This window comes from Ips typographus, linkage group LG7 (assembly GCF_016097725.1).
Source record: "Ips typographus isolate SLU linkage group LG7, UJ_Ityp_2.0, whole genome shotgun sequence".
NCBI classification, from domain to species: Eukaryota; Metazoa; Arthropoda; class Insecta; order Coleoptera; family Curculionidae; genus Ips; species Ips typographus.
Window position 1 is genome coordinate 5,765,805 of NC_138428.1, and position 25,846 is coordinate 5,791,650.

A 25,846-nucleotide genomic window follows, 5' to 3' on the forward strand; every position below is an offset into this window, starting at 1 on the left:
CGGCAACGTTGCCTTCAGCTGAAAACTGTTCCCCTATGTGACATGGCGTCTAATGGGAAAGTCTGTTTCTAGGCGGTTTAGGCGAGTTTTTCCACAAATTTTATGACTTCACATTGCGCCAGGGCTTGTCGTAAAAGCCGCGGACATTTACTCGATTCTTGCATTGATGGTAATGCATGCAAGGAAAACGCAACGGATGAGCGATGGGTAGGCATCCGCCGTCCATTTCCTTATCCGAGTTGTCAACTGGCTCGGATCTTTGTTCGATCGTCATTTTAACGTTGTTTTCTGTCTGTTTAGGTACTTCGAGAAGCACCAAACCCATCCCTATCAGGTAATTATAGCGGCCCCCAACAAAACCACCAAAAAGACTGCGGTGTCCCTTTAAAATTACCGTAGGGTGCGCGGGCACCCCCTTTTTTTCGTAAAAACACCCCAACCATCCCTTTTTCAACCTAAAACAGCCTGAAACACACGTTTTGGTGTACATTTCAGAATTCCAAGTACAGTTCATCAAAAAACTACAGTGGGGCCAACAGTGAGCGCTATGAAAAGTTCAGAGACTCTCCTAACGGTACTTATCGCTCCGATAGCCCTGAGTCGCAGTCGCCCCGCGACCGGGACCGTTCCTACCAGTCCAAGACCTACCTACAGAAAATTCGTGAGAAGGAGAGAGAGAACAGAGACTACAAACCATCACGGGATAAATACTCTGGTAAGTCCAGTCCATTGTACTCAGAACAGTCTTGAGGAAGGTTTTCTGATACCTCTTCACATGTCTTGTCAATGTTGATGATTGTTGACACTGAAACTTGATTGTTTACAATGTATAACACTAAACTTGTATAGTGTTTGGTGTCTTACAGTGTTTGCCAAGATTTTCCCTGGTTAAGTCACATTTTTAACACAAAAAAGGGAACTTCTCCTAGCACTTGAGGTTGCTGTATGCCCAATTTGTCCAAAATGTTTGTGTTGACCCTTTTTTCAACCTTAAATACAAATCCTAGTTCACAATGCCCAATTTACCGAATTTTAATGCTAGACAGTTGCCCAAGCCAACCAAATGATGTCTTAGTTACGTTTCCACCTTTCAGATAAATCAGGGTTATTAGAAAAGGTTTAGTTTGAAGTTACAGTTTTATAGATCACTTTTTGTTTTGTAAATGAACATTTTAGTGCTTCAAAGTAGTATTGACTGACCTAATTTCCTTCCTTGGCATTCACTGATATCTTCTTAGCAAAAATTCAGCATTTTACCAAGCAATAATGTTTAAATTTATGTAGTATTAATGTATATTTTGTCTTTAACCAACTGATATTTGTGTTATTCAAACAACCCTCTATTAATTGATCTCTCTCTCTCTCTGATTATTGTAGATTTGTCAAGGTCCCCAAAGGAGAAAAGAAGTAGAGAATCCGACCATCGGATCGAGGACAAAAGCATTTTGCACCCGTTAAAAGTGGGACAGTTGTCCTCGCGCGATCGTAAGCCCATGCATAACAATTGCGTGGATAAGGTACCGCTTGAATGGCATCCTTTAGGACCTTCTTCTGAATGTGTGTAATTGTAGAGGGACGACCGAGACAGGGTACTGAAAGTCGGGGATTGGTCGGAGCACGTCAGTTCCTCGGGCAAAAAGTATTATTACAACTGTAAGACGGAGGTGTCGCAGTGGGAGAAACCGAGAGAATGGATCGAGAGGGAGAGGGAAAGGGACAGGTTTCGGAATAGAGACCGCGAACGGGACGATCGGTATAGGGATGGGTCGAGTAGGTCTAGTATTCGTAAGTTGTTTCAGCTTAAATGTCAGCGGTTTGCAAAGGTTTTTTTTTTTGACAGGACACGACAAACATTCCAATTCGAGGGGATCAAATGGTAGTGGCAGTAGTAAAGACGCCCCACGGCATTGGACCAGTAATAGTGGATCTAGTAAAGAGGCTCCTGAAGGGCCCATTAAAGAATCTTCATCTGATTGGTAAGTATACTTGAAAATGTCCCAAATAGCGATTAAATTTCATCCAGAAATCATTTTAATTACAACAGTACATTCTTAATAAAATATTATCTTAATAATTATTATTCTTATTTGTAAGGAAAGGTAAAAAATGACCTAAACATGTCATGTGTGTATTTGCTTGAGAACTTTTAAAGTACCTGATGTTTAGAGAGGATAATGTATACCCAGAAAGGGGTTTGGAGCATAACCGTATTCTTCTTAGGTTTTCAGTACTGCCTCCGGCTGTACCGAGGAATTACTCTCGTTTCTCTTTCTTGTTAGAGCGGGTATCGTTTAATATTCCTGGTAGTTAGATATCAACCAACTATTTTATTTGCGAGGTCCAACATCCTATTCCAAGACCCTCTACACAAAGCCTGTTAACATTCAATAAGTCCGGGGACCAACTAAGAAAAACAATTATTTTTCATGAAATTCGTCTTTATTCATCAATATAGTTCCTTTCTAGAGTGATACAATCATTCCAACTTTTCTATACCATGTTTATAGAACGATTTTTCCTTGGCCTCAAAATACGCTTCAGTTTCAGCGATGACTTCCTCATTTGATTGATATTTCTTTCCCTGGAGCATTTTTTTGAGGTCTGAAAACAGCCAGTAGTCGCTGGGGGCCAGGTCTGGACTATACGGTGGGTGGGGAAGCAATTCGAAACCCAATTCGTTGAATTTGACCCTCGTTTTTATGGACTTGTGACACGGTGCATTGTCTTGATGAAAGAGAATCTTTTTCATCCTTCAATCGGTCGAATAATGCACAATAATAGTCGCTGTTGATTGTTTTTCCCTTTTCCAAATAGTCAATGAACAATATACCGTGTGTATCCCAGAATACAGAGGCCATAACCTTGCCAGCCGATTGTTGCGTTTTTGGTCGCTTTGGACGGCTTTCGCCGGGTCTAGTCCACTCAGATGACTGCCGTTTTGATCCAGGTGTGTAGTGGTGGATCCAGGTTTCGTCCATGGTCACATATCGACGCAAAAAATCCTTTTTATTACGGTTAAACAGCGCTCTGAATCGTCAATTCCCCCATTTCGAAAGCAGCTTTCGCATACCCAAATGTTCATGCAAAATTGTTAACACACTACCTTCTGATATCTTTGAGGCCTCAGCTATCACACTCACTTTCAGTTTACGATCAGACAATATCATTTTGTGGATTTTTTTGATGTTTTCTGGAACAACAGCCGAATTTGGGCGTCCAGACCGTTCAGCGTCATTTGTGTCTGTACGACCGCGTTTAAAATCAGCACACCACCTACAAATCGTTGTTTTCGATGGAGAAGAGTCCCCGTAACATTTTTCAAGCCGTTGTTCTGTTTGGACGGTGTTTTTTCCCATCAGGAAACACTGTTTAATCAGCACACGAAAATCACTTTTTTCCATGTTTTAAAAAAACTCAAAAATTGTTCACTTCAAAAAATTCTCACAAACAAAATATTGGAGGGCAGGATTTGACAGCTGTCGTTTGAAAGATGGTACTTCAAGGGAAAAATATAAAAATGCGATTTTTTGTAGTGCCACCTGTGGGTTAGTCCCGGGACTTATGGAATGATGTGTTACAACTAAAACTGTGTAGCAGCTAATTCAGATATTTTTTGCGTCTTTGTTGCACAGGTTTCGCTCGTTCTCTGGCTTTTCCCCCCTAAATCCTATTGTCCGCCTGTTGGAAATAAACGACTTTATTATTATTATTGGCTGTAAATTGATTGGGTTTCGTTAGGCCGTCGAGTTCCAGAAGACACTCGAATCCTGACAATTCAGTGCAATCGGCCGCATCTTCGGTCGCCCAGGACATGGACATTTCCCCTGGCGATAGCACGCCCACTTCTGAGGTAAAACTCGTTGCCCGTTGGGCGTGGCTTTAGCCGTAATCTCCCTTTAAACGCTGCAGGTGTCGTACGGGACCGGTTCCGCCCATTTGACACCCGTGGTGGTGGAACAGGCGGTGACGGGCCCGGTGTTGTTAGCAAACGCGCTGCCGCGACTTTCATCTCATCCAACGACCACTTTGTCGACCGCTACCACCCTCCCCGCCCAACTAATGGGCGCTGTTTCCTTATTGGGTGCGGCGTCACCCGGTGACTTGTCGCAGGCGGGCGGATCGAATGCGCCAGGACCGCCGGATGCAAAAAAGTCACCGCTGACCGTTGATACAAGTCAAGCGGGCGGTGAAGGTCCGCCCACTCCAACGCATTCCGAGGTGCCGGAGTGTTCCAAAGGTGACACAGATTATTTACGTCACAACGAATTGGCTTATGGTGGTTTTATTGCAGTGGTTGCGCCTCCTCCCACTGGCAGTCCGCCCACCGGTAGTCTGCCACCCATGCAAGGTGTGTCTAGTTCTTTGCAAGCGTTACGCCCTCAGGGACCGACGATCACGCCCTCGTTAGCTAACCACTACAGGGACGATCTCGTCAATCACGTAAGGGGATGGCCTGCTGAAATCTTAGAGAAACAGGTGGGTGGATTACCGTTTTGTTAATAAATGTTTAAAAATTATTATTAACGCACATTTTACACTGTCGTACTTTAAGCCCTAAGTGTAGTCCAGACTGTGACTTGTTTTACTTATACAGGGCTACAAAGATGATACACCACCATTTTTTCTAATGGATCGATAATGATTTTAATCAATTTTTTTTCAAAATTTCTTGGATCAACCAGTTTTGTTTTATTCAGGCAGTTTCGAGAAATCTGAGTTAAAAACTTTGAACAAAGAACAACAGGTTTGATTGTTGACTAGAATACCTGATAACAAGTATTTTTTCGTGAAGTTACCATAACATACCGGTATGCTGATGGTAACTTACGTCATGTTATGAGCTGACAAGAAAATTACAGGTCAACATAACAACTAACAACATAACATCAATCCTCAATTCATTTAATTATGTTTTGTTTAGATTCTTTTATCATTTTTAGTTTTTGGCTTTGGTGGCCTCTTCATCAATGGCTGAAGGTTTTCCCTTATGGCACCAGACCTCTGTTGTCTGTATTTTAGTGTTTTGAGACAAAAAAAAATTGGTTCAATCCTGGTAATGGTTAATGTCGACAAGTCTTCCTTTGTTAAGAAGCTTATTTGTCCATTTCTAATTTCATTGGAGATAAATTCTATGAGAGCTATATCATCTAAAAAAAAAAGAAAATTACTCCAATGTAATCTGAGAAGCAAAAACTTGAAAAGATTGAAAATTGTGATATCAATCCTTGGAATTATAATTGTGCAAATGTCATAAGTATTTACTACTTAATCGTCACTGGAACCCCATTTAAATAAGTTTGTAATTCATCCATCATGATATCTATTTAAATCTCAAATTCAAATAAGGAATGTTCTAATCATCATTCTAACCTAACAAAACAAATAACCTTAGGAGTTTGAGTCAATTTTCTGTTTCTTTTCATCTCATTATGACTACACCATTTTCACATGTAGTTTAGAAAATATCACTTGGATTTTAAAAATATAAGTTGGATTTCAGAATCTACAGTGTGACCCATTTAGAATGGAAACACCCCTATAAAATTTTAGGTTATTAACCGATTTCAATGATTTTTTTTTTGAAATAATTAGGAATGAAATGTCTATTATGGGAGAAAATTTTAAATATTTATTTCAGTTTTCAGGTCATATTACGAGACTTTTTCTTGATAGAAAATGGAGAATTTTTATTAGCGATTTTTTTATTGAAAAAATTACTACGCCACTGGATCTATAGTGCTTTCAAATAGCTGTGACCAAATTTTTTTTTTTTTTTTTTTTTTTTTTTTTTGATTTTTTTTTTTGATTTTTTTTTAATTTTTTTTTTTTGATTTTTTTTTTTTTATTTTTTTTTTTAGAAATTAATTTATTAATAAGTAATAATAAACAAGTAAATAGTAACACCATTTCTATGGCAACAGTTGATGCAGGGTGTTCTTTTGTGACCGTTAGCTTAGAGGATTTTTGAATTTTAATTTGTCATAACTTTGTTATTAATGAATGGATTTTCATGAAATTTTGGTCACAGCTATTTGAAAGCACTATAGATCCAGTGGCGTAGTAATTTTTTCAATAAAAAAATCGCTAATAAAAATTCTCCATTTTCTATCAAGAAAAAGTATCGTAATATGACCTGAAAACTGAAATAAATATTTAAAATTTTCTCCCGTAATAGACATTTCATTCCTAATTATTTCAAAAAAAAAATCATTGAAATCGGTTAATAACCTAAAATTTTATAGGGGTGTTTCCATTCTAAATGGGTCACACTGTATAACTTGTATTTCATTATCGTAAGTTTGGTTTTAGAAAACGTAAGTTGTATTTCAGATTCGTCCCTTGTATTTCAGAAACACTTGTATTTTAGAACGCGTTATTTCAATTTCAGATTTTTTTGTGTTTCTATGTGGTTATTAGTTTATTATTATTTTTTTTAATATCACTTAAGCTTTTTTAAGCAAAAAAACCCGCCCATCGAGAGTATTAATTTATATAAAATATACAGGGTGTCCCTTAACTATATGACAATCTCTTGGGGGGCATGCAGGGGAGGTCAAAATAATACGATTTGTTCATATAATTTTTTTTTAAAGTCACTCTTAAGGGAAATATTGAGCCCCAAAGAACTGCCTTCCAATTAACGTTTTTGACCGTAACTTTTGAAACACTTTGTATATTGTAATGATTATTGGGTTTAATGTTTTATCGAAAGAGACCTTCTATTTGACATGAAAACCAGGTATCTCGTCTTCGAAAGGCAGGAATTAACTGGACCTAAGACACAATTTGCTTAAACTTTGACAGCTGTCATTATTTTCAGCTACAAACGCCATTAATGAATACTCTTGACATTTTTATCGAAAAATTGTACTCTTTTATTTCGATAAAATGAACGGTTTTCGAGATAAATCGATTTTTCATTGAACTGCTTAAACCACAATGTTATTAAAAATATTCGTTAAACTATTTACTTTTTTGCTCAATTTTAATTTTCCAAATTACAAATGACCACGTCTAAAATCCAACTGCTCTTTTCTATAATACAAATGACTAATCTGAAATAGAAATTGCAATTTCGAAAATCAAAGTTATTATTCTTAAATTGAAAGTACCTTTTCTGAAATACAAGTGATATTTTTTAAATCCATCTTATGGTTTCTAAAATTTAGCTGACGCTTTCTAAACTACATGTGTAAATGGTGTAGAGTGAAGCAGATGACTCTAACCAACTTTAACAGATTGTTACATGGTATGGTATGTTTTACGTCATTGTAAGGTATAGTAAGTAAAGAAAACAAGGTTACAGGTAATCATGTTAGTTGGTATGTTTTCGGTTACCTCAAGAAAAAATGCCTAACGTCAAATTAGAAGGTGAATTAGAGATGAGAAATGTATACGGTAGATGGAGATACGAGTTTTCGATCACAGGGAAAGTATTATTGAATATTTCTTGTGTTTGGTGATGTGAACGTCTGCTGTCATCGTATCTGACCATCACGAGTACTGTTCTTTTATGTAATTGAACCATTTTCTATTCAACTTGTATTGTAACTTGACAACATTATAAATGTTTGACACGAAATGTCAACCTAAGTCATCCCTAATCCACTTTCTAATTAGATATTAACAGGTTTTTTAGTCAACTATGCAAACTGTTGTTCTTTCTTCATAATTTAAACTCAGATTTATCAAAACTGGCTGGATAAAACTTTGCTAAACCTTAGCTGCTGATTATAGGAATTTTGGTAGAAAGTTAAGTATCCGAAATACCTAAACTTGAATATCATTGATCGAGAAGTAGGTTTACTCATTGTTGATTTACACTCAAAATGGAAATCTTTTGATTCTGTATCTAGTTTTAAAGCTAAAAAAGTACATATCAACATAAATCATAGCTTGGTAATTAACATGTTTGACTTTTACTAACATTACTGACTTTCCTGTCTGAAATAGTTTTCTGTGGGTATTTATAATTACTGGTCTATTTCCATTCAAAACCAATGGTTTGCATCATATTTTGCAAGACAGAAATGGCACTGAAAGTTTTTAAGTCAAGTCAAGTCTGTTTTTTAACAGGCTTGAACTTACCAAGTCCATTTGAAGCCCTTAGAACAAGAAGACAATGCGTTGTATACGGATTGTGAAGTTTTTAAATGACATTTGGCTTCTTTCTCTGTCGATTTGTATTATGAACAAGGCTTAAATCTTTGATTAAGCCTACGATGTATAGGGGGTCATAATAAATATAATGACACTGTCTCTTCATATTTATGAAACCAGTGATACCAAAATCAACATTTACCAACGTAGAAATGACAGCTGGAATTGTTAATTTCTTGCTCACACTGTTTGAATCCTCTGGCCACTTTTTCACTTGGGTTAAGTACTGTCCTTCATTTGATCCAATTAAATGATGAGTTGCTTCATTGTCCACTATAAATTGTATCTCATTACTAGTCTCACTTGCCATTGCTTCACTATTTTCATTAAAACTACAAAAAGCTACTTCTTCCTCTGCAATATTACGTTTTCCTTGTTTGAATTTCAGTTTCCTGCATTGATTTTTTGTGTTCTTTTATACCACAATAATGACACTCGATGGTCGTTTGTTTATTGGCTGACTTCTTGGATGTCTATATCCTTTTCCAAAATGTCCATCTTCATTCTCCCCTTTTGCCTTTTCTTGTCTTGATTTCTCCATAAGTAATTTGTTCTTTACAAAGTGAAGAAAGATGTTACTTTCATCTTGACAAAAAATAATATCAATTGCAGTGGTAACTATTTGATAGTTCTCTGGCATTGCAGACAATATCTGTGTCATTTATGTTTCCACCACAGTTTTTTAACTCTGAGATTGTTTTCTCCAATTCAAAAAGAAATTCACTGAGTTTTTTATTTCCAAAGTATTCCATGTTTCTTAATTTCTTCTGCAAATGTACCTGGTTTGCTATTTCTTGCTTTTGAAAAGTACCTTTCAACTCATTCATGGTTTTCACCATTCCAAGAACATTATCAGCCAATAACTGAACAATTAAATTCCGAGATTTTATATCGTTTTTATTCGGATTTTAAGTCTATCAGGTCAATTTTACACAGTAAAGCCTTGAAACTGGTTTTACAATCATGAAAATTGGCTTGAAAAGCAAATTTTAGGCCTTCAAATCAGTTGTCTACCTTCAAAAGTTTGAAATCAGTTCAAAAATCTTGAAAAAGCTCTCAGAAGTTGGATTTTAAGCATTTCAAGTCAACTTTCCACAGTAAAGTCTTGAAACTTGTTTGAAAATTATGGAAACTATCTTGAAAATCAAAGTTTAAGCTTTCAAATCAGTTGTATACCTTCTAAGGGAAGAACTCAGTTCAAAAATCTTAAAAAAACGCTCTTAGAAGTTGGATATAAACAGTTCTGGTCATTTTCTAACAGTACAGTCGTGAAACTGATCTGAAAATCAATTCAACTGCAAGTTCATTTGTGGCTGTTGATTCCGGAGCATCTTTCTCCAACATTTCCAAAACACCTTGTTGCTCAAGACACAATCTTACTTGAAACTCCCAATTTGAGAAGCCGTTTCCATCAAATGGCTTTACAATTAAGTTACTTGGGATTGTCGCCATAATTTGTCTTTCAGGTTTTCAAAATACGTTTCACAACAGGATAATTACTGCTTACTTTTCTGGTTTTCCTGGACTGGGCCCATAACCTGTTAATTTCGACAGCTTCCTTTATCCCTTTATAAACTGGTCAAAGAGATGCCCGAAACAGTTTTCAAAATTGATCACCAGAGGGAGTATCTATTGTCTGGAAACGCCAGTTAGACCGTTTCGAAACATTTGGAATACCCTGTATAATTAGTTCAATTCTCACTTTTTCATGATTGTTTCAGGCACAAAAACTAGCAGAAGAGGCGCACATAATGGGCAGCATCCAGTGTTCGAAGGTGTCGGCCGAATTAAAGTCGGCGCGATCGATAGTCCGCCTAACCGAGATCCAGGCAACGTTACAAGAGCAGAGGTATGTGAAATTACGTGCGTTTATCCGGCTGTCGAATTGACGCGGAACCATTGTTGTTGCAGAATATTGTTTTTACGTCAGCAGATTAAAGAGCTGGAAGAACTGAAGTCTCAAAACTCGTTCATGTCCGACGATCCTTAGTGTGTATGTTTGTGTGTATCAGTGCGCGCGTACGCCAAATCTAGCGTGTATAAAATTGAGACTTGATTGTGACGTCTTAAGAGCGACATTATTGTCGAATCAATTTTTTAAGGTCACTTATCAAATGGGTCAAACTAAAATGGCCCATTTGAATCATTGACGATGTGACTTTTGGCTTCAAACCTCCATTTGGAGAAGGTATAACGAATCAATTATGACCGTTGGCAGACGTGAGTCGTCATGACATTTCTCTGTTGTCTACGTCACTAAAGCTCTTTTAAATTTTAACAGAACGGCGCAGCTAGAACGAATTTGATTGTATAAATTTCTTATTTTCGCGTAATTTATTTCCTGCGTCATAGAAAGTGCGTGTCCACCGCCAAGGTAATTGTTTATTGTGTACAGCTAACCCACCGAAGACTATGTAGGTACATTATTGTTGATTGAAGATTAGTTCACAGCCGTCTCGAGTTTTACCCAGTCTCAAAAAAATAGCACAAAATTTCATTCGAGACAAAACAGAGACGGCACACGGGAAAAGAAGCGACTAAGTGTATTATATTCGGTTTTATGTTTAGTCTCTAGGTAAAATGATAACTACAATATAGAAGCATAGATTTTGTTACTGTGTATATTTTTTCATTTTAGCGGCGTCCCTTTGATTACCTCCTTTTCCCTTGTCTGTCCTGGCAATTTTTTTCTACTTATAAATACCTAAAAGCGTCGTTTTTTTTTACAGTCGCACTTTTTAAGGGTTTCTGTTTAGTTAAGAGTCTATCTGTGTATAGTTTTCCTTTTTTTTTCTCTTACTATCTGTAATTACTTTATTGTTAAATATATTTTTTCTATTTACATTCCGACGGTGGTTTCGTTTTTGCCGTACCCCCCCCCCGTACCGTTCTGAGGACACCTGATTTTTTGGTTAATTATGAAAAATTACTTTATTCAACAACAATATAACAAATAACTGCAAAACGTTGCATTTTGGTAATATTCACTACATACGAAATACTTTTATTGTTACAAGAGCCAAAAACGACTCTTCAAAAAAAACCTTCAAAGTTAGTCTAAAGAAAATTTGGCAACACTGTGCGCAAAAAAAACACACCTGCAAGCTGCAATTGACGGTGAAAATAAAAAGTTAAAAAGACATACCAATAACATAACTAAGCCGGACAATGCCTCAAAAATTCCGTGTCAAAGTAGACGATTGTCACGGTGATGTCGTCCCTAAAGACGCGCACCACGTCTTCGGGTAACGTGAGCAACTGTGAGATCTTCGTGTGATCGATACCGTACTCGGTGCCGCCCAACGCGTTTCTGATAATGTGGGTGGCCGCGTTCGAGTCTTTTGGTTTGATTTTCAAACCTTCCTTGCGCTGCAGTAACATTTCGTTTATTTCGCTCAGAGTCATGTTTTTACGGGGTAGTTTCAGGGGATGGAGGGTTACTTTTCCTTTCATGTGTTCACCAACTAGCCTAACCGCCTGTGAACCACCAATCGTTTGTTCAATTAAACTGCTCGTCAAAAAGAATGGGACAGCAAAATTTTTGCTCTTTTTTGAGCGGCTGCTTCTTCAAATTGATTTACTTGATTCTAATAATTTTTTTGAGGATTAAAAGGTATTTTCTTCATTCTTTCTTTTGACCTAAATGATCTTTTTGAAAGGTGCCACGGATTAGTCAAAAAATGAAAAATTCGGTAAAACGCCATTTCTCGCAAAAAAAATTTTTTCTACGAATGTTTGCAAATAAGCTACTTTGCATACGTAAAAGTGTGTGCAAAGTGGCACTTTCCCGCACACTATGCGGGAAAAATTTTTTCCCGCACACTTTTTAAAATGCTGATTATACCTTGCAATGGTTTTATATAGACTATTATACATAAAATCTGCTTAGAATTTTGCGTAGAATTCAAAAATGTAATAATATTCAGGGGTTTCATATGAAAAACACGACTTTATTCACATTATTCTTCCGTACAGTTTAGGTAAATAAACCACCTTGTCTCTATCTTTGAAAATGAGGCTTGTTTCCTTAGAAACCAAAGCTTATTGTCAAACAACGCATTTATATGCAATTTAAAGTCTACAACAGTGTTTATTCTTACTTATTTAAGTTAAAAAAACTATTTTAATAATGGATATCACTGAAGATGAACTTCCGGAAGATGTTCTAAAAGCCGCCAACATGGCTAGTTTGCAATTGCTGCCTCTCAAATCGCGAGAAAAATACGAGAAACAGTACGAGTTGTTTACCCAATGGTGCGAACAAAAGGGGATAAAAACCTTAAAGGAAGAGGTACTTTTAGCGTATTTTGTTACTTTAAGCAAAGAATTCAAACCTAACACAATGTGGTCAAAGTATTCAATGCTCAAAAATGTAATAAAAATAAAAAGAGACATCGATATCGGTGAATTTTATAAGCTCACTGCATTTCTGAAAAAGCAGAATGTTGGTTTTAAACCTAAAAAGGCGAAAATTTTTACGTTTTATGAACTCCGCACCAGATGAAATTTACCTGTTAATTAAAGTTGCCACTATATTTGGACTTGCTGGGTGCATGTCGAAGGGAAGAGCTAGCCAATTTAACCACTACAGATATTGAAGACAAAGGAAACCTCATAATTGTTAAAATTAGGGATTCCAAAAATCATACAGCAAGAAACTTTATAATATCAGAAGAAGTTCATAACGGAACCTACCTGCAACTGTACAGAAGATACACCGGCCTACGTCCAAAAAAGTCAAACAATCGTTTTTTCCTAGTTTACAGAAAGGGTAAATGTTTTTCGCAAAGTGTTGGAGTAAACAGTTTTGGAAAAATGCCTTCTGAAATAGCTATTTTTTTGAAGTTGCCAAATCCAGAACTCTACACAGGGCACAGTTATCGTCGACCATCGGCAACGTTCCTGGCCGATTCTGGAGAAGGAATCACTGACATAAAACGCTTGGGGGGTTGGAAATCGACTACGGTAGCTGAAGAATACATTGATGAATCCACAAGTTATAAAAAAGGATTAAGTAACAAAATTCTGACCTTCAATCCTAAAGAAAGTGAAGCAGTTCCAAGTACCAGTATTTTACCTTCAGTTGCTCAATCTGCGATCAATTTAAAAAACGCGACCAACTGTACATTTAACATTAATGTTGTTAATAACAATAAATAGTTATAAGTTGTTGTTTTTAATATCAATAAAAATTAAAAACAAAATGTATAGATATTTCATTCGTAGAAAAAATATTGTTCCTAACACGTGTGCAAAGTAGTTTTCCCGCACTTGAAGCTTATCCTGCTAACTGCTTTCGCGTGTGGGAAAACATAATGTTACGATTTTCCCGTGGGTTTACACAAAGTCAACTTAACTGAACAATTAATAAATTTATTAACACTTTAAAACACTCCGTACAATAATTAACACAGCTACTAAAAACACTACTACAATTCCACAATTATTCCACTATTTAAACTTAACCGCGTTCCCAAATTCACTACTACAACACTACTCTCTGTCGTCGAGGCCGCTTCTTTTATATTCGCAAACCACGTTCTAGAATGACCGCGAAACGCTAACTGTGGCCTACTTTAATACGCGCCCGGCCAGATATTGCGGCGCATCGGTTTCATCCTGACTCGAGTATAGTAGGCCCAAACCGTAACACTGCCCCCCTCTTAAAGCTGATCGTCCCGATCCGCTTCAACTAATCCCTGGTATTTCTTGAGTCTGTCCAGATGGACAATTTTCATCTTGCCTTTGGGGCTGCGTTGGACTCTGTATGCGACGTCGTTTAACCTTTTTACCACATTGTAAGGTCCCTCCCAGTGTCGTTGCCATCTTTGACTTAATCCTTTGCTCCTCCTGGGTTGAAACATCCACACGGCATCACCTTCCTTATAATTGCCACCAGTTGGTCTGTGCTCCAGTGTCATCTTCATACGGTTGTTGTTTGGTTTCATCTTCTCTCTCTCAAGTTCCCGAATTGTGATGGATCCCTTCTGTAATGAACACTGGTCACACCGTTTACACCATTCCTCAACGTCCTTTCTGAAGTTAATCCAGTAAAACCGATCTCTTATTCTAGCCAAAGTCTGGTTTACTCCAAAGTGTCCTCCTCCGCGACTGTCATGTAGTTCTCGCAGCACATTCTCTTTGCAGGAATTGGGCACTATTGTTTGGTAAACAAAGCGTTTTCCGTCTGGACTTTCCCATTTGCGAGTAATTAAGTCATCTCGCAGTCGAAGCGAATTCCACTGCAACCAGTAACCCCTTACTGTTGGTCCATATCTGGAAATCTGTGGCCAATCCGGTTTCAAATCCTTCTCCAACCATCTTCTGATTACTTCCAAATCAGAGTCTGAGCGCTGTCCTTTTATTATGTCCTCCTTAGAAACGCAGCTCTTCATTCTTTTTGTAGCCCCTTTATCTGTCACCATCGCGATTTGACCAATCCTCCAACCATTATGAATTTGTCCTTTCCGGTACCTTAGGTCACTATCCAAAGCTTGACGATCCTCTACATATCGCGGTAAATGTCCTTCCGGGTTCTTAATTTCCTGCTCCTGGTTACGCCAATTCTGCGGGATCGGTAAACGCGACTGCTTTCTGCAATTCCATTGGTAATGTCCTTTACGTCCACAAATATAACATGTAATGTTTCTTTTAACGGAAGAGTTCCGGTGATTTGTTCTAATGTTCTGATTTCGTCGGCACTGCGGGTGTGGAGAACAAGACCGCTGTCTGCAATTCCTTCTAATGTGTCCCGTACGTCCGCATCGATAACACTCCACTCTCGTGATCGGACGTGACCGTTCTAACTGTCTGGACTGACCATTTCCTAATGCTGCCATTTGTTGCACTAATTGGCCGAACATTGATTTAATTTCATCTATTAATGTAGCAACATGATCGGCTGGCGGTACTCTTTTCTCTTGAATAGGCTCTGGCTTTAAATCATTGCACGCAGCTTCAATTTCCAGCGCTCGAATCAGTAATTCGCTGTTGTTGCTCCCTTTGAACATCTTCAGCCATTTCTTTACCTCCGGATCTCGAATCCCATCTACAAAATACTGTGCCACAAGTTCTTCTTGGATTTCATCCGGGACGGCTGGGTAAGCCAGATGCACAAGGCGACGAATTTCGGTTTCAAACTCTTCTAGATTTTCACCAGTTTCCTGCTGTCTTGCCACTAATTGCGTTCGATACAGTCCTTTCTTATGTTGATCCCCATAACGTCGTTCTAATGCAGCTACTAATGCTTCATAGTTGCTTCGTTGGGCGATAGGCAGAGTCTGTAACAGCTCCAATGCAGGTCCTCGTAATGCCACTATTAGTGCTACAGCCATTTCCTCGTTACTCCATCCATTTGCATTTGCAGCGGCCTCAAATTGGAGTTGGTACATTGCCCATGAAGTTTGACCATCGTATGTGGGGGGCTTGATCTTGTTGAGCCCGTTTCCGGTGATCACTGTAGAGTTGAGTCCTCTGCTGTCAATTTTCTGCTCTAAGTCGCGTAGCTTTATCTCAACATCATTCTGAATTTTATTAATGTCGTCCCGAACATCCTTTAATTTTTCCTCAACATCACACTCCATCTTTTTAAGACTATCGGATACATACTCTTGGATTTCTGTCTTGTTCCGTGCTAGAACGTTCAATATTTCTACGTTACGTTTTTCTTGCCGCTCTCTATCTTCTTGACGCATTTCTATATCTTGTTGTAGCATTCTTTCTTGTTGTTGTCGAATCCTTTCTTGTTCTTCCTTCTCTTGTTGTCGAATCCTTTCTTGTTCTTCCTTCTCTTGTTGTCGAATCCTTTCTTGTTCTTCCTTCTCTTGTTGTCGAATCCTTTCTTGTTCTTCTTTGTCTTGCTGTCGAATCTCTTCTTGTTTTCCAAGCATTGCCATAATAGCTGCAAGTTGGGCCTCCATGTTTGCACTTTGACGTCTTGTTATTGGCATAAAATAAATTTAACACACCACTGTTCCGAAAATCTCTAGTCCGGTTCTGAACACAAGTCTTTAACCCGAAGTTTAGTTCAAATTCACGTCGCACTAAAGTCTGATCGCACTTCTGACACCAATTGTTACGATTTTCCCGTGGGTTTACACAAAGTCAACTTAACTGAACAATTAATAAATTTATTAACACTTTAAAACACTCCGTACAATAATTAACACAGTTACTAAAAACACTACTACAATGGGCCTATCCCACATATCATAAATTTTTGTTTTAATGACTGGAATCGAAAGAATAGGATCAAAAAACTAATTTTTCACATTCTTGAGGAAAAAATTATGGTCGTAAATGTTCCTACATTAGTTTGAATTTGTCCATTAAATTTAAAAGATCTGTTTTGGCGCGCATGTGACGTACGTAATTCTGGGCGATTTTATTGGCTGTTGCACGCCAACTGTTTCACTTCTTGTCGCTGATTGGTTGATAGTGTAGTACGTCACCGGCGGCGGGCGTTTAAAACATGAGATTAATGTAGTTTTTATCATCATTTTTTTTCTATTTAGACTTAATATTTTTGAAAACAAAAAAATCAAAAAAAAAAATGTCCTGGATTACAACTCGAATTGTATGCATTCTAACGGTTATAATGCCTATAATACAAGAAATAGCAAGAAATCAACCAATTGGGCACAATACAATAGCTAATTATTCCCAAAAAATTGCTACTTTTATGAATTTAGAGAACTCGAAAGGCTTTACAGGCCACGCTCTAAGAAGAACCGCCGCTACGTTACGTGCCAACAGTGGAGCAAATGTACTCCAATTAAAAAGGCTGGGAGGATGGAAATCTAGTACTGTGGCAGAAGGTTATGTGGATAGCTCAATGGAGAATAAAACCAAAACTGCCGTTATGCTGTCCCAACGTGCCATGTCTTCTGAAGCTGTTGCAAGTAGTTCACAAACCTCAGTCATTCAGCAGCAAATTAATTTGTCGACCAAAGAGACAACTGTTGGAGACGCCAGTGCTGGTACTGGCCTAAATATTTCTATAAACACTTATAATAATTCAAATGTAACCATTAATTTCAATAAGTAGTTTGTTTTAGTTTGGATCATGTTAATTTTAGAATTGTAATGTATTATAGGCATTATAACCCTTAGAATGCATACAATTCGAGTTGTAATCCAGGACATTTTTCTCAATTTATTATTTGCGAACTGAATATCGATCCGACTTTATCTGACATTTAAAAAATTTGATTCAATCATCTTTTTTTTTTAAAAAAATATTAACAATCACACAATTTTAGAGGGCGGGAAGTAGAGGTGCGCAATATGATACTTCCTAACCTTCAATGACGTTAGTAATGACAGCATTACATGTATGGTTGTAAATAAATAATGATATTGGATTGAGAAGCACACTATTTGTTTAGTAATCCAATTCATATCTCTAGACGTTTTCGCCAGTTTGGCGATTAAGGGCCGTTTACAATATTTATTGATTTTTTTTTAAATGTGGTTATTTTTAATTCCCTTGTTTTAAATTTAACAATTTATTTCTTTAGATCTTTTTCGGATGAAATACGAGATTAGAAAAATTACACTTAAAACTACCCAATTTAAGTAAAAACTTATAAACTGCGTTCATACAGAGTTCAATTTGTATGAATCTGACGGGCGATTATTGGTATGGAGAGAAAGAAATGAACGATATATGGAAGAATGCATTTAGTCATTTTGATTGATCGTTGTTCCCTTTTCTCGAAACTTTGGGAACGGTTTTATCTTAATTGACGACAATGCTCGTCCACATCGAGCCAGAATCGTACAAGAAATTTTGATTGGCCTGCAAGGTCACCGGATATGAACGTAATAGAGCACGTATGGAGTAGAATGAAATTGAGAATAAATGGCTCAGAGCATGAATTTCAAAATTTGACTGAGTTGGCAGAAATGGTGACGGTTGAATGGGAGGCAATTCCCCAAAATTTTATCGCAAAGTTGGTGGATAGCATGCCAAGAAGGGTTGCGGAGTTGCAACAAACTGCTGGGGGACCGACAAGGTATTAAGGGCATCGGTAAAGCAAAACGTCTTATGGGAGATTCAATGCATTTTATGACAATCTTTTAACCCAAATTAAAAAAAAACTAGGCTAATTATTGCTGTTTTTTAAACGGCATATGAAAGAAGACACTTGCTAGAATGTGCGAAAGTCAATATAATTTTAATAGTACGTCAATTAAAATATTTAGAAGCATTTTAACAAAATGCTAAAATTACCATAATTTTCAAGTCACTATTATTCCTACCTGCAAAACTTTTTTAGTGGCAAAAATAACTTTCGCACATTCCCTAAACCTTTAGCTATTTAATAAAAAAAAATCACGCAAATAAGTTAAAAATTAAAGTCGTAATTTGGGTTAAAAGATAGGACTAAAAAGTTGCTCGAATTTCGGAGCGGAAATCTTGCATCTTTGTTCCATATCACTCTAGGAGCATCGTCGCTTAAACAGTAATGTCTGCGTTAATACTGCCGTAGTTTTATCGACAGAAACAAAGAACGAACACTGTTTTTTATATATTTTTCTACACGTAGGCCAAGCATCGCGATCGAAAAACGTAAAGTCTTTACCGATCCCCTTAAGAACAAATGGGTTTGTAGCCCGCAAAGTCATCGGATATGAATGTTGTGGACTTGGTTTTTTTTAAATTAAAAACCACTATTTTCGATTAAATTTACCGAATAAAGATACATGTTTTATTTGTATGGTAAAACATTTGATTTATCTTTTGTATGATTTTTTAACCCACTCTGTTTATAAAGGTTCGCGGTTTATAAATGTTCACCTAAAATGGGTGAATTGAAATGTAATTTTGCTAATCTTGTGTTAAATTCAATACTTTCGAATTTAAAACAAGAGAATTAAAAAGAACCATTTTTTTTTTTAATTAGTAAATATCGTAAACGCCCCTTAATCGCCAAACTGGCGAAAACGTCTAGAGATATGAATTGGATTACTAAACAAATAGTGTGCTTCTCTATCCAATATCATTATTTTCCATTAAAATAACTAAACATGCTAAATTTATGATTTTCTTTTCAAATTTTTTTTTGGGTCACCCTGTATCCCGCAGGGTATGTTTTTTACTTAAATTGGGTAGTTTTAAGTGTAAACTTGCTAATCCCGCTCTTCTTCCACAAAAGATCTAAAGAAATTGTTTAATTTTAAACAAGAGAATCAAAAGTAACCATATTTAAAAAATTTTGCAATAAATTTTGTAAACGGCCTTTAATCGCCAAACTGGCGAAAACCTTTAGAGTTATTGACCGCAAGACGTAAAAATTTTTTTGGCGAGAAATTGCGTTAGACCGAATTTTTAATTTTTTGACTACACCTAAGTCACACCCTGTATACGCGGATCCGTCGCACCTTTCAAAAAGATCATTTAGGTCAAAAGAAAGATGAAGAAAATACCTTTTAATCCTCAAAAAAATTATTAGAATCAAGTAAATCAATTTGAAGAAGCAGCCGCTCAAAAAAGTGCAAACATTTTGCTGTCCCATTATTTTTGACGACAGTTGAATAACCAAAACTGACCTGCAAAGGCGTTAAACAGTCCCATAAACCATCTGAGGCGATAATTAGGAACTTGTCTCTAGCCGTTAATCGGTGATATTTGACATCCGGCCTCGCTGTCAAATAGGGAGGAGTGTAGTAGTGAGGGGGGATCATTTGATCCCCAAAATTTCTCGCTACCAAATCGGTCATAATATCCTAAACAAGTTGTAACCTAAGACAATTTTAGTTAACATTTTTCATACTCACTTTGCTCCACTTAAACCTAAAATCACCCATGGCCCTTAAGGGAGCCAACTGTCCCAGTAGCCTATCCATTTTGATCACAGTTTGTTTTTCACGGGTCGGATGTTCCGAGTAAATTCGTTCAAGTTCGGCTTGATTGTACGTGTTGTGCTCTTCGGACAGTTTATGTGCCAACCACGTGTTTGTTTCCGATAACGAGCCTAAAATGTTGGATAAAGCCCTTGAAAGTACAGTTAGTTAGGCAATATATATTTTCATATTTGTTACATAAAGAGATAACAAAAAGAAACTTCGTCAATAGGCCCATAACAGGCCACATACAAGATGTTTTACGTGTTTGTACAAAATGTTACACTAGCTATATACAGGGTGGTCCAGTTTTAAGTGTCAATAATTCACCATTTGATAGCCAATCAAAAAATAAGTTGACTTGCATTGTGTCATTTTTCTGAAAAACGTTTCCTAAGGAAGATACAGTCCTCCAAATTTCAATTTAAAAAATCGTTTTATACTTTAAAACTGAACATTCAAGACTGCCATCCTGGTTGAGTGTCTGAAACTGGCATTCAAGAACTAAAAAAAGTCCGGAAATCAAGACAAAGATTGTATTGTGCATGAAACTGATTTTTTACTACTAAAAATAATATAAAAGTTGACTTTTAATGCTAGAACTGACTTTACTAGGACTAAAGAGAGTCCAAAAGTATATTTTCAAGACTTTAATTGGTGTACAACTGAATTTTCTGGACTGGACAACAAGTCTAGAAGTAAATTAAATTTTCGGACTATTTTATTTCTAAAAATTAGTTCTCAAGACTATTATTGTAGCATTTGGTACCAAAATTTTTTACTTTTATTACTGAAGAAACTTGACTTTTGGAAATAGTCTTAAACTCGATTTTTCAGTCTTAAAAAGCACTAAAAACAGTCTGAATTTCTTAGAGATGCTACAATTTATTGCACCTATGAGTGTAGAAGTGGACAAACTGGCTTTTAGGCCTGATAAGTCAAAAACTTTGTAAATATAGTCTTGAAACTCGATTTGAGGCACTGAAAACAGCCTTAAAACACTAAAAATAGTCTAGTTTATTAAGAAATACCTGAATTTTTAGCACTGAGGTGTCTAGAAGTCAATTTAATAGTGACAAAGCTTCGAATGCCATTTTAAGTCTATGAAGAATGTAAAAATTGTTTTTTAAGTTTGCTATGTCAATAACTTGGTGAAGATAGTCTTGAAACTCGATTTTCCAAGCTGGAAGCAGTTTTGAAGCACTAAAAACAGTCCAGAATTCGAAGAAAATGAAAAGCAAAGTAAAAAGCACGAAAAGTTAGTTTTCAAGACAATTTTCATGAATCTAATGTCAATGTCCTGCATCTAAGACTATTTTCAAGACTAAAATATTGAAATTTGTCTTCAAATTATGAAAACTTACTTCAAATGCAAATTTTAAGCTTCTGATGTCACTTTTCATTAGTTCAGTTACATTTTGGGGTTCAAGTCAATTTTTAATGTTTAAATGTATGAATTTGTAGTAACAAATTCTTGAAAAAGTACTTAGTTTTTATGTCTACAAGTCAATTTTCAGTATTAAAGTCTCTCGATTTGCATGAAAAGTCAATTTTCAAAACTAAAGTCTTTCAGTTTGTCTGGAAACTATGAAAACTGGCTACAATAATATTTTTTAAACTTCTTAAGGGAATTTTCCGTTTCCAAGACAATTTTTAAGTTGGGTTGGGTTAGTTTTGGGTCTTTGACCGTAATAACGTGTAATAAAGTGCTTGTTCCAAATTTGATCAATATTGCTCCAACGGTCTGACAGTTATGACAAAAAAAAACGATTTTTTAAACAGAAATTTGAAGGACTGTATTTTCCTTAAGAAGCACTTTTCAGTAAAATGACATAACGAATGTCAACTTATTTTTTAATTGGCTATGGATTGGTGAATTATTGACATTTAAAACTGGACCACCCTGTATATACATTGTTAAAATCATATTAATAATAATAAAAAAGTTCTAAAGTTAACTATAGGTATTTATCTGACTCCGGTAGTTTTTCAGCCTCCTTTGGTACACTGGGCAGTTAATGTCACGTGCTGAATGTTAGCTTTCTTCTGCTTTGTATTTCATTTTAATACAGTTAATGCATTTTAATCGTATTGACCGGCAATCACTGCCTGAATGCTCGTATTCTCCGCATTTATGGCAACACAGCCTTTCCTTGCAGTATTTTCCAACCTGTCCAAAACCGCAACATATCAAAATTGACGGTTTCGGCTTTGAAAAACCACTTAGCTATTGCTGGTTGAGCTTGTAGAATCCAATTTTTTTGATTTCCATCTTTAGGTTTGAAATATTCAGATCGGTTTCGATGGTGTCGTTCATTCTGATCAATTCTTCAATAAATTCGGTTTCTGAGTAGCCCTTTAGAATGCCAGTTATCATAAACATTGGATTTATTATCCCACTTTCTTTAATTTTTATGTTGTCCTTCTTTTCCAGTGTGTTTTTTAATATCTTTTGTTGCGCTTCGTTCCGGCTTTCAAAAACTATTGCCCCATCTTTCAAATGCTTGATATTTTTCAATCCTCCTTCTATCCCAGATCTTTCAATTTCTTTTTTAAGTTGACACATTGCTTCTTTTGGGTCTGAGACATCATTGATTTTAACGAGTGTTTCTAATTTCTTTGAAACTTGATCATTGTTTGTTTTTGAAGGATTAATCTCTTGTACTACAGCTGCGTATGTTTTTTTCTTTTGGCACAATGGATTCTTGATTACTGGCTTTCAATAGGGGGTGTGTATTTGAGTCATTTTCTATCTTCAAGGTTGCCAATTCTAATTCATGTGCAATGGACATTTTTTCTTGCTCTGGTTGTCCCATTTTTAGGGTGATAAGAGTCAAGTTCTTGTACATAACAGTAGTTGATTTTCTTAACCTTTCTTGATTGTACCTAATTATAGCTGGACTGTCATTTACTTCTTCACTTGTGTAAAATTCAATTTCTCCTAGTGCTTTAAATGTATCATTTAGAATGCTGCCTATTTGTAGTTCTTTTTGTTTTTCTGTTTCCGAGATATTCGACTTTTTTTTTGGAACTACATCAAATTTTTGAAAATTTTGTATCTTCGCCCGTTTTTGAGATATTCGACTTTAATTACATTTTCTTTCTTTTGCAACGCACAAACGCGACTGTAAAAAACTAGAAATAATTGCCTTGAAAACAAATGGAAAAACCGTTAAATTTGAAATAAACTTCTGACCGCGTTTACTCGGTTCTAAGTGCGTGTAAACGTAATCTACTAGGTTCAGAAAGTTATTGTCCTGCGCCCAATTTCCTTCAAACTCCAACCACTTAATTTTTTTTTGCTAATTGCATTCAAATTTTGAAAATTCCTTTTCTCCGCCATTTTTGGGGTTTCAGCGAATGTAAAAAACTCCATATGTTTGTCTTGAATTGGTTTGTCACCTTGTGCTGACCGCAATATGATTGAACATATACAGAGTGATCAAAAAACAACGTTAGGTTGTCTTTTAACCTAACGAGGATCTCTGGTATTTGTCTGCTATTAGTATTATCTTCGATATTGGAAGCGATACCAATGTTATCTTTATATTGGAAGGTTTGTTTAGTTGACTGTGTCCTTATCAGCTTCGCTGCTGTTTTTTCCTGGTACCCGTGAATAATTTTATTTATTTCTGACTTTGTTGAAAAACGTTGTTGAACCCATTGAATTGGATCGGTGTTTCCGTGGAAATTTTTCACCAAATTTGATCATTTTTTTGTCAGTGTCAATCACAAATGCAAAGTTAAGTTGTCACTACTTTGTAAGTAAAAAGCACTTTATTGAAGAGCAAACAAAATGTAAACTGACTTGTACCGAATCTGTTACAGTTGAATTAATGATGAACTTACCTAAAACGGCACAACAATCTCCGACATTGGCAACATGTAAATGTGGTCCGTCAATGTGCGCGATACAACTGACAGCACCGCTCATGGCCACTGACATAGTTTTCCGATTTAGTGCACCATCTTTGGGTAACGCCTCTTTGCTCAAGTCGTCGTCCAATCGCAAAAAAGCCCGTTCAATAGCCCTACTCATGTCGAAGTTTGATTTGGATTCTTCCTAAAACTTTACCGATGATAATCTCGCGGTGTTTGTAGGCTCCCCCTAATAATTACCTTGGACAATTCCCCCACAAATTCTAGGAAACTTTGTTCGTAAATCCCGCGAACATCTTCCACAAATTGCACTTTATCATTGTAGGTTTGTATTAGGTCTGGTGGTTTGCCCGCCGTATTAGACACGGATAACGCGTATTGTTGCAAACTGTCTGAGGGTAACAAACAGGCTGTGACGTAGTTGAACAACCGTTTGGCCACCACTTGGGCGCAAGCACCACCCCCATGCCCGTCAAAAACTCCCACCAAAAAACCTAATTAGAATAAAAGTTTTACAAGACTAAAACACGGTTTGTCATCCTTTGACTACCATTGGTGAGAAGGCAAGAAGCTTCAGATCGGGTGTCTTCGATAGGATTATTGGACGGCAATTGATTGGAATCGTAGGATTTTACCGATCCATCCACGCTAAATTCGTGAGTGTACTCATTGGCTCTCAGTATACTATCTACCTGAAGCAAACCATAATTTGAAGTTTGAAGCATTGCAAAATTATTATTAGAACACCAAAACATGATATTCTTAATAACTTTATAGTTGTGTAATAACAATTTTGGTTACACTTCACTGTTTTGGACAAGGACAAGGTTAAAGACAATTTAGGTTCCTCTAAAGCACTGACTAGTGAAAATTAGATGGTCATTGAGTTTAAAATGTACAAGGCAACTTGGCGCTGCATGATCTTAACATGCTTTCTAGTAAGTACAATGATAAAGTGTCGAATTTAGCTGCATTGAAGATAATTTTTTAGGTAATTTTTGTTATGTGTGGTGATAATGACAATACAGAAAATAAAGTGGGAAGCTGCCCTCTGGATTTCTTCTCCACAATACGCCGGGCAGTCACCAAATTACTGCAACAGCCTTCAAAACGTTTGAAAAGGTCTGACGATGAAGCAAATATCAATTTGGAGTTTTCTTCCGAGTCTGAATCAGCAGATAACGACACGGTACACTTCAGAGCAACCATAACCAACAACACTCTAGTGTTTATACAAAAAAGCGTTCTAGACCCCCTTTTAACCACTTTGGACATTTTAATATGGACTCCTATAGTGCACACTAGCTGGCCTTTACTCATAATTTTCTTGGTAGTGCGTACAGTGTTGGCTATTATTGAAGGGGCTTTAGTGTACGTTTTAGATGAAGGTGTGGATTCTGAACACATACAACATTTAGTGACAGTGGTGAATGAACTGTTTAACACTTCAAAAAGTGTGTGAACTTACTTCTTGTGGTGATAGTTTGGTAACTACAGATCGAGTGGTCTCTTTGGAAAAGTGCAGGCCTCGGCAAGCCAACAACGGCACTAAACGCTTAATATACGTTGTTTTGGCGGGATCACGGCCAAAATTATTATTAGATTGGACTGTGGAAAACTTGGACCTGGATAATGTCATACGTTTTCCAGTTTTCAGTAAATGACGGCCGCTGCCGCTCACAACCATCTTTCTGCACTGAATTTAGCCACTTTGATATTGTTTCTTTAACTAGTTTTAGTCCGCATTATTCCCAGAAAATTTAATAAAAATATTTTGCCCAGAAATATTACCAAAGAGTCACTTAACAATCAATGACAGCTGAATGAGGTTAGGTTGTCAGTTAACAGATTACTCTTCTTCAGGCGTTTGCTACATATGTGGCAATTGCACGATCACGTCAGTATCACCTTTATTTCGATTAAATAAACGCAACAAAAACACCCTATATATTTTTCTAAT

At 36.6% G+C, this 25,846-nt stretch overlaps 3 protein-coding genes across 3 annotated transcripts; 2 read left to right on the forward strand and 1 right to left on the reverse strand.

The window, feature by feature from the left end:
- Positions 1–67: 67 nt before the first annotated feature.
- Positions 68–10,772, forward strand: wcy (WW domain-containing adapter protein with coiled-coil wacky). Its single transcript, XM_081983546.1, has 11 exons — positions 68–207; positions 301–334; positions 496–715; positions 1,378–1,517; positions 1,572–1,785; positions 1,841–1,976; positions 3,739–3,850; positions 3,910–4,237; positions 4,292–4,476; positions 9,882–10,009; positions 10,072–10,772. Exons 1-11 carry the CDS (start codon positions 167–169, stop codon positions 10,148–10,150), a joined length of 1,617 nt encoding a protein of 538 aa, XP_081839672.1. The 5' UTR covers positions 68–166; the 3' UTR covers positions 10,151–10,772.
- Positions 10,773–11,064: 292 nt separating this feature from the next.
- Positions 11,065–25,712, reverse strand: Pdp (pyruvate dehydrogenase [acetyl-transferring]-phosphatase 1-like protein, mitochondrial). Its single transcript, XM_081983548.1, has 7 exons — positions 25,355–25,712; positions 24,437–24,578; positions 24,127–24,380; positions 23,857–24,070; positions 19,942–20,138; positions 19,714–19,890; positions 11,065–11,637 (listed from the first exon to the last, which is right to left on the reverse strand). Exons 1-7 carry the CDS (start codon positions 25,571–25,573, stop codon positions 11,317–11,319), a joined length of 1,524 nt encoding a protein of 507 aa, XP_081839674.1. The 5' UTR covers positions 25,574–25,712; the 3' UTR covers positions 11,065–11,316.
- On the forward strand, positions 24,587–25,363 carry LOC145731664 (uncharacterized). The gene is made up of 2 exons (XM_081983553.1): positions 24,587–24,824; positions 24,878–25,363. The coding sequence occupies exons 1-2, from the start codon at positions 24,762–24,764 to the stop codon at positions 25,346–25,348; spliced, it is 534 nt and encodes a 177-aa protein (XP_081839679.1). The 5' UTR covers positions 24,587–24,761; the 3' UTR covers positions 25,349–25,363.
- Positions 25,713–25,846: the final 134 nt, after the last annotated feature.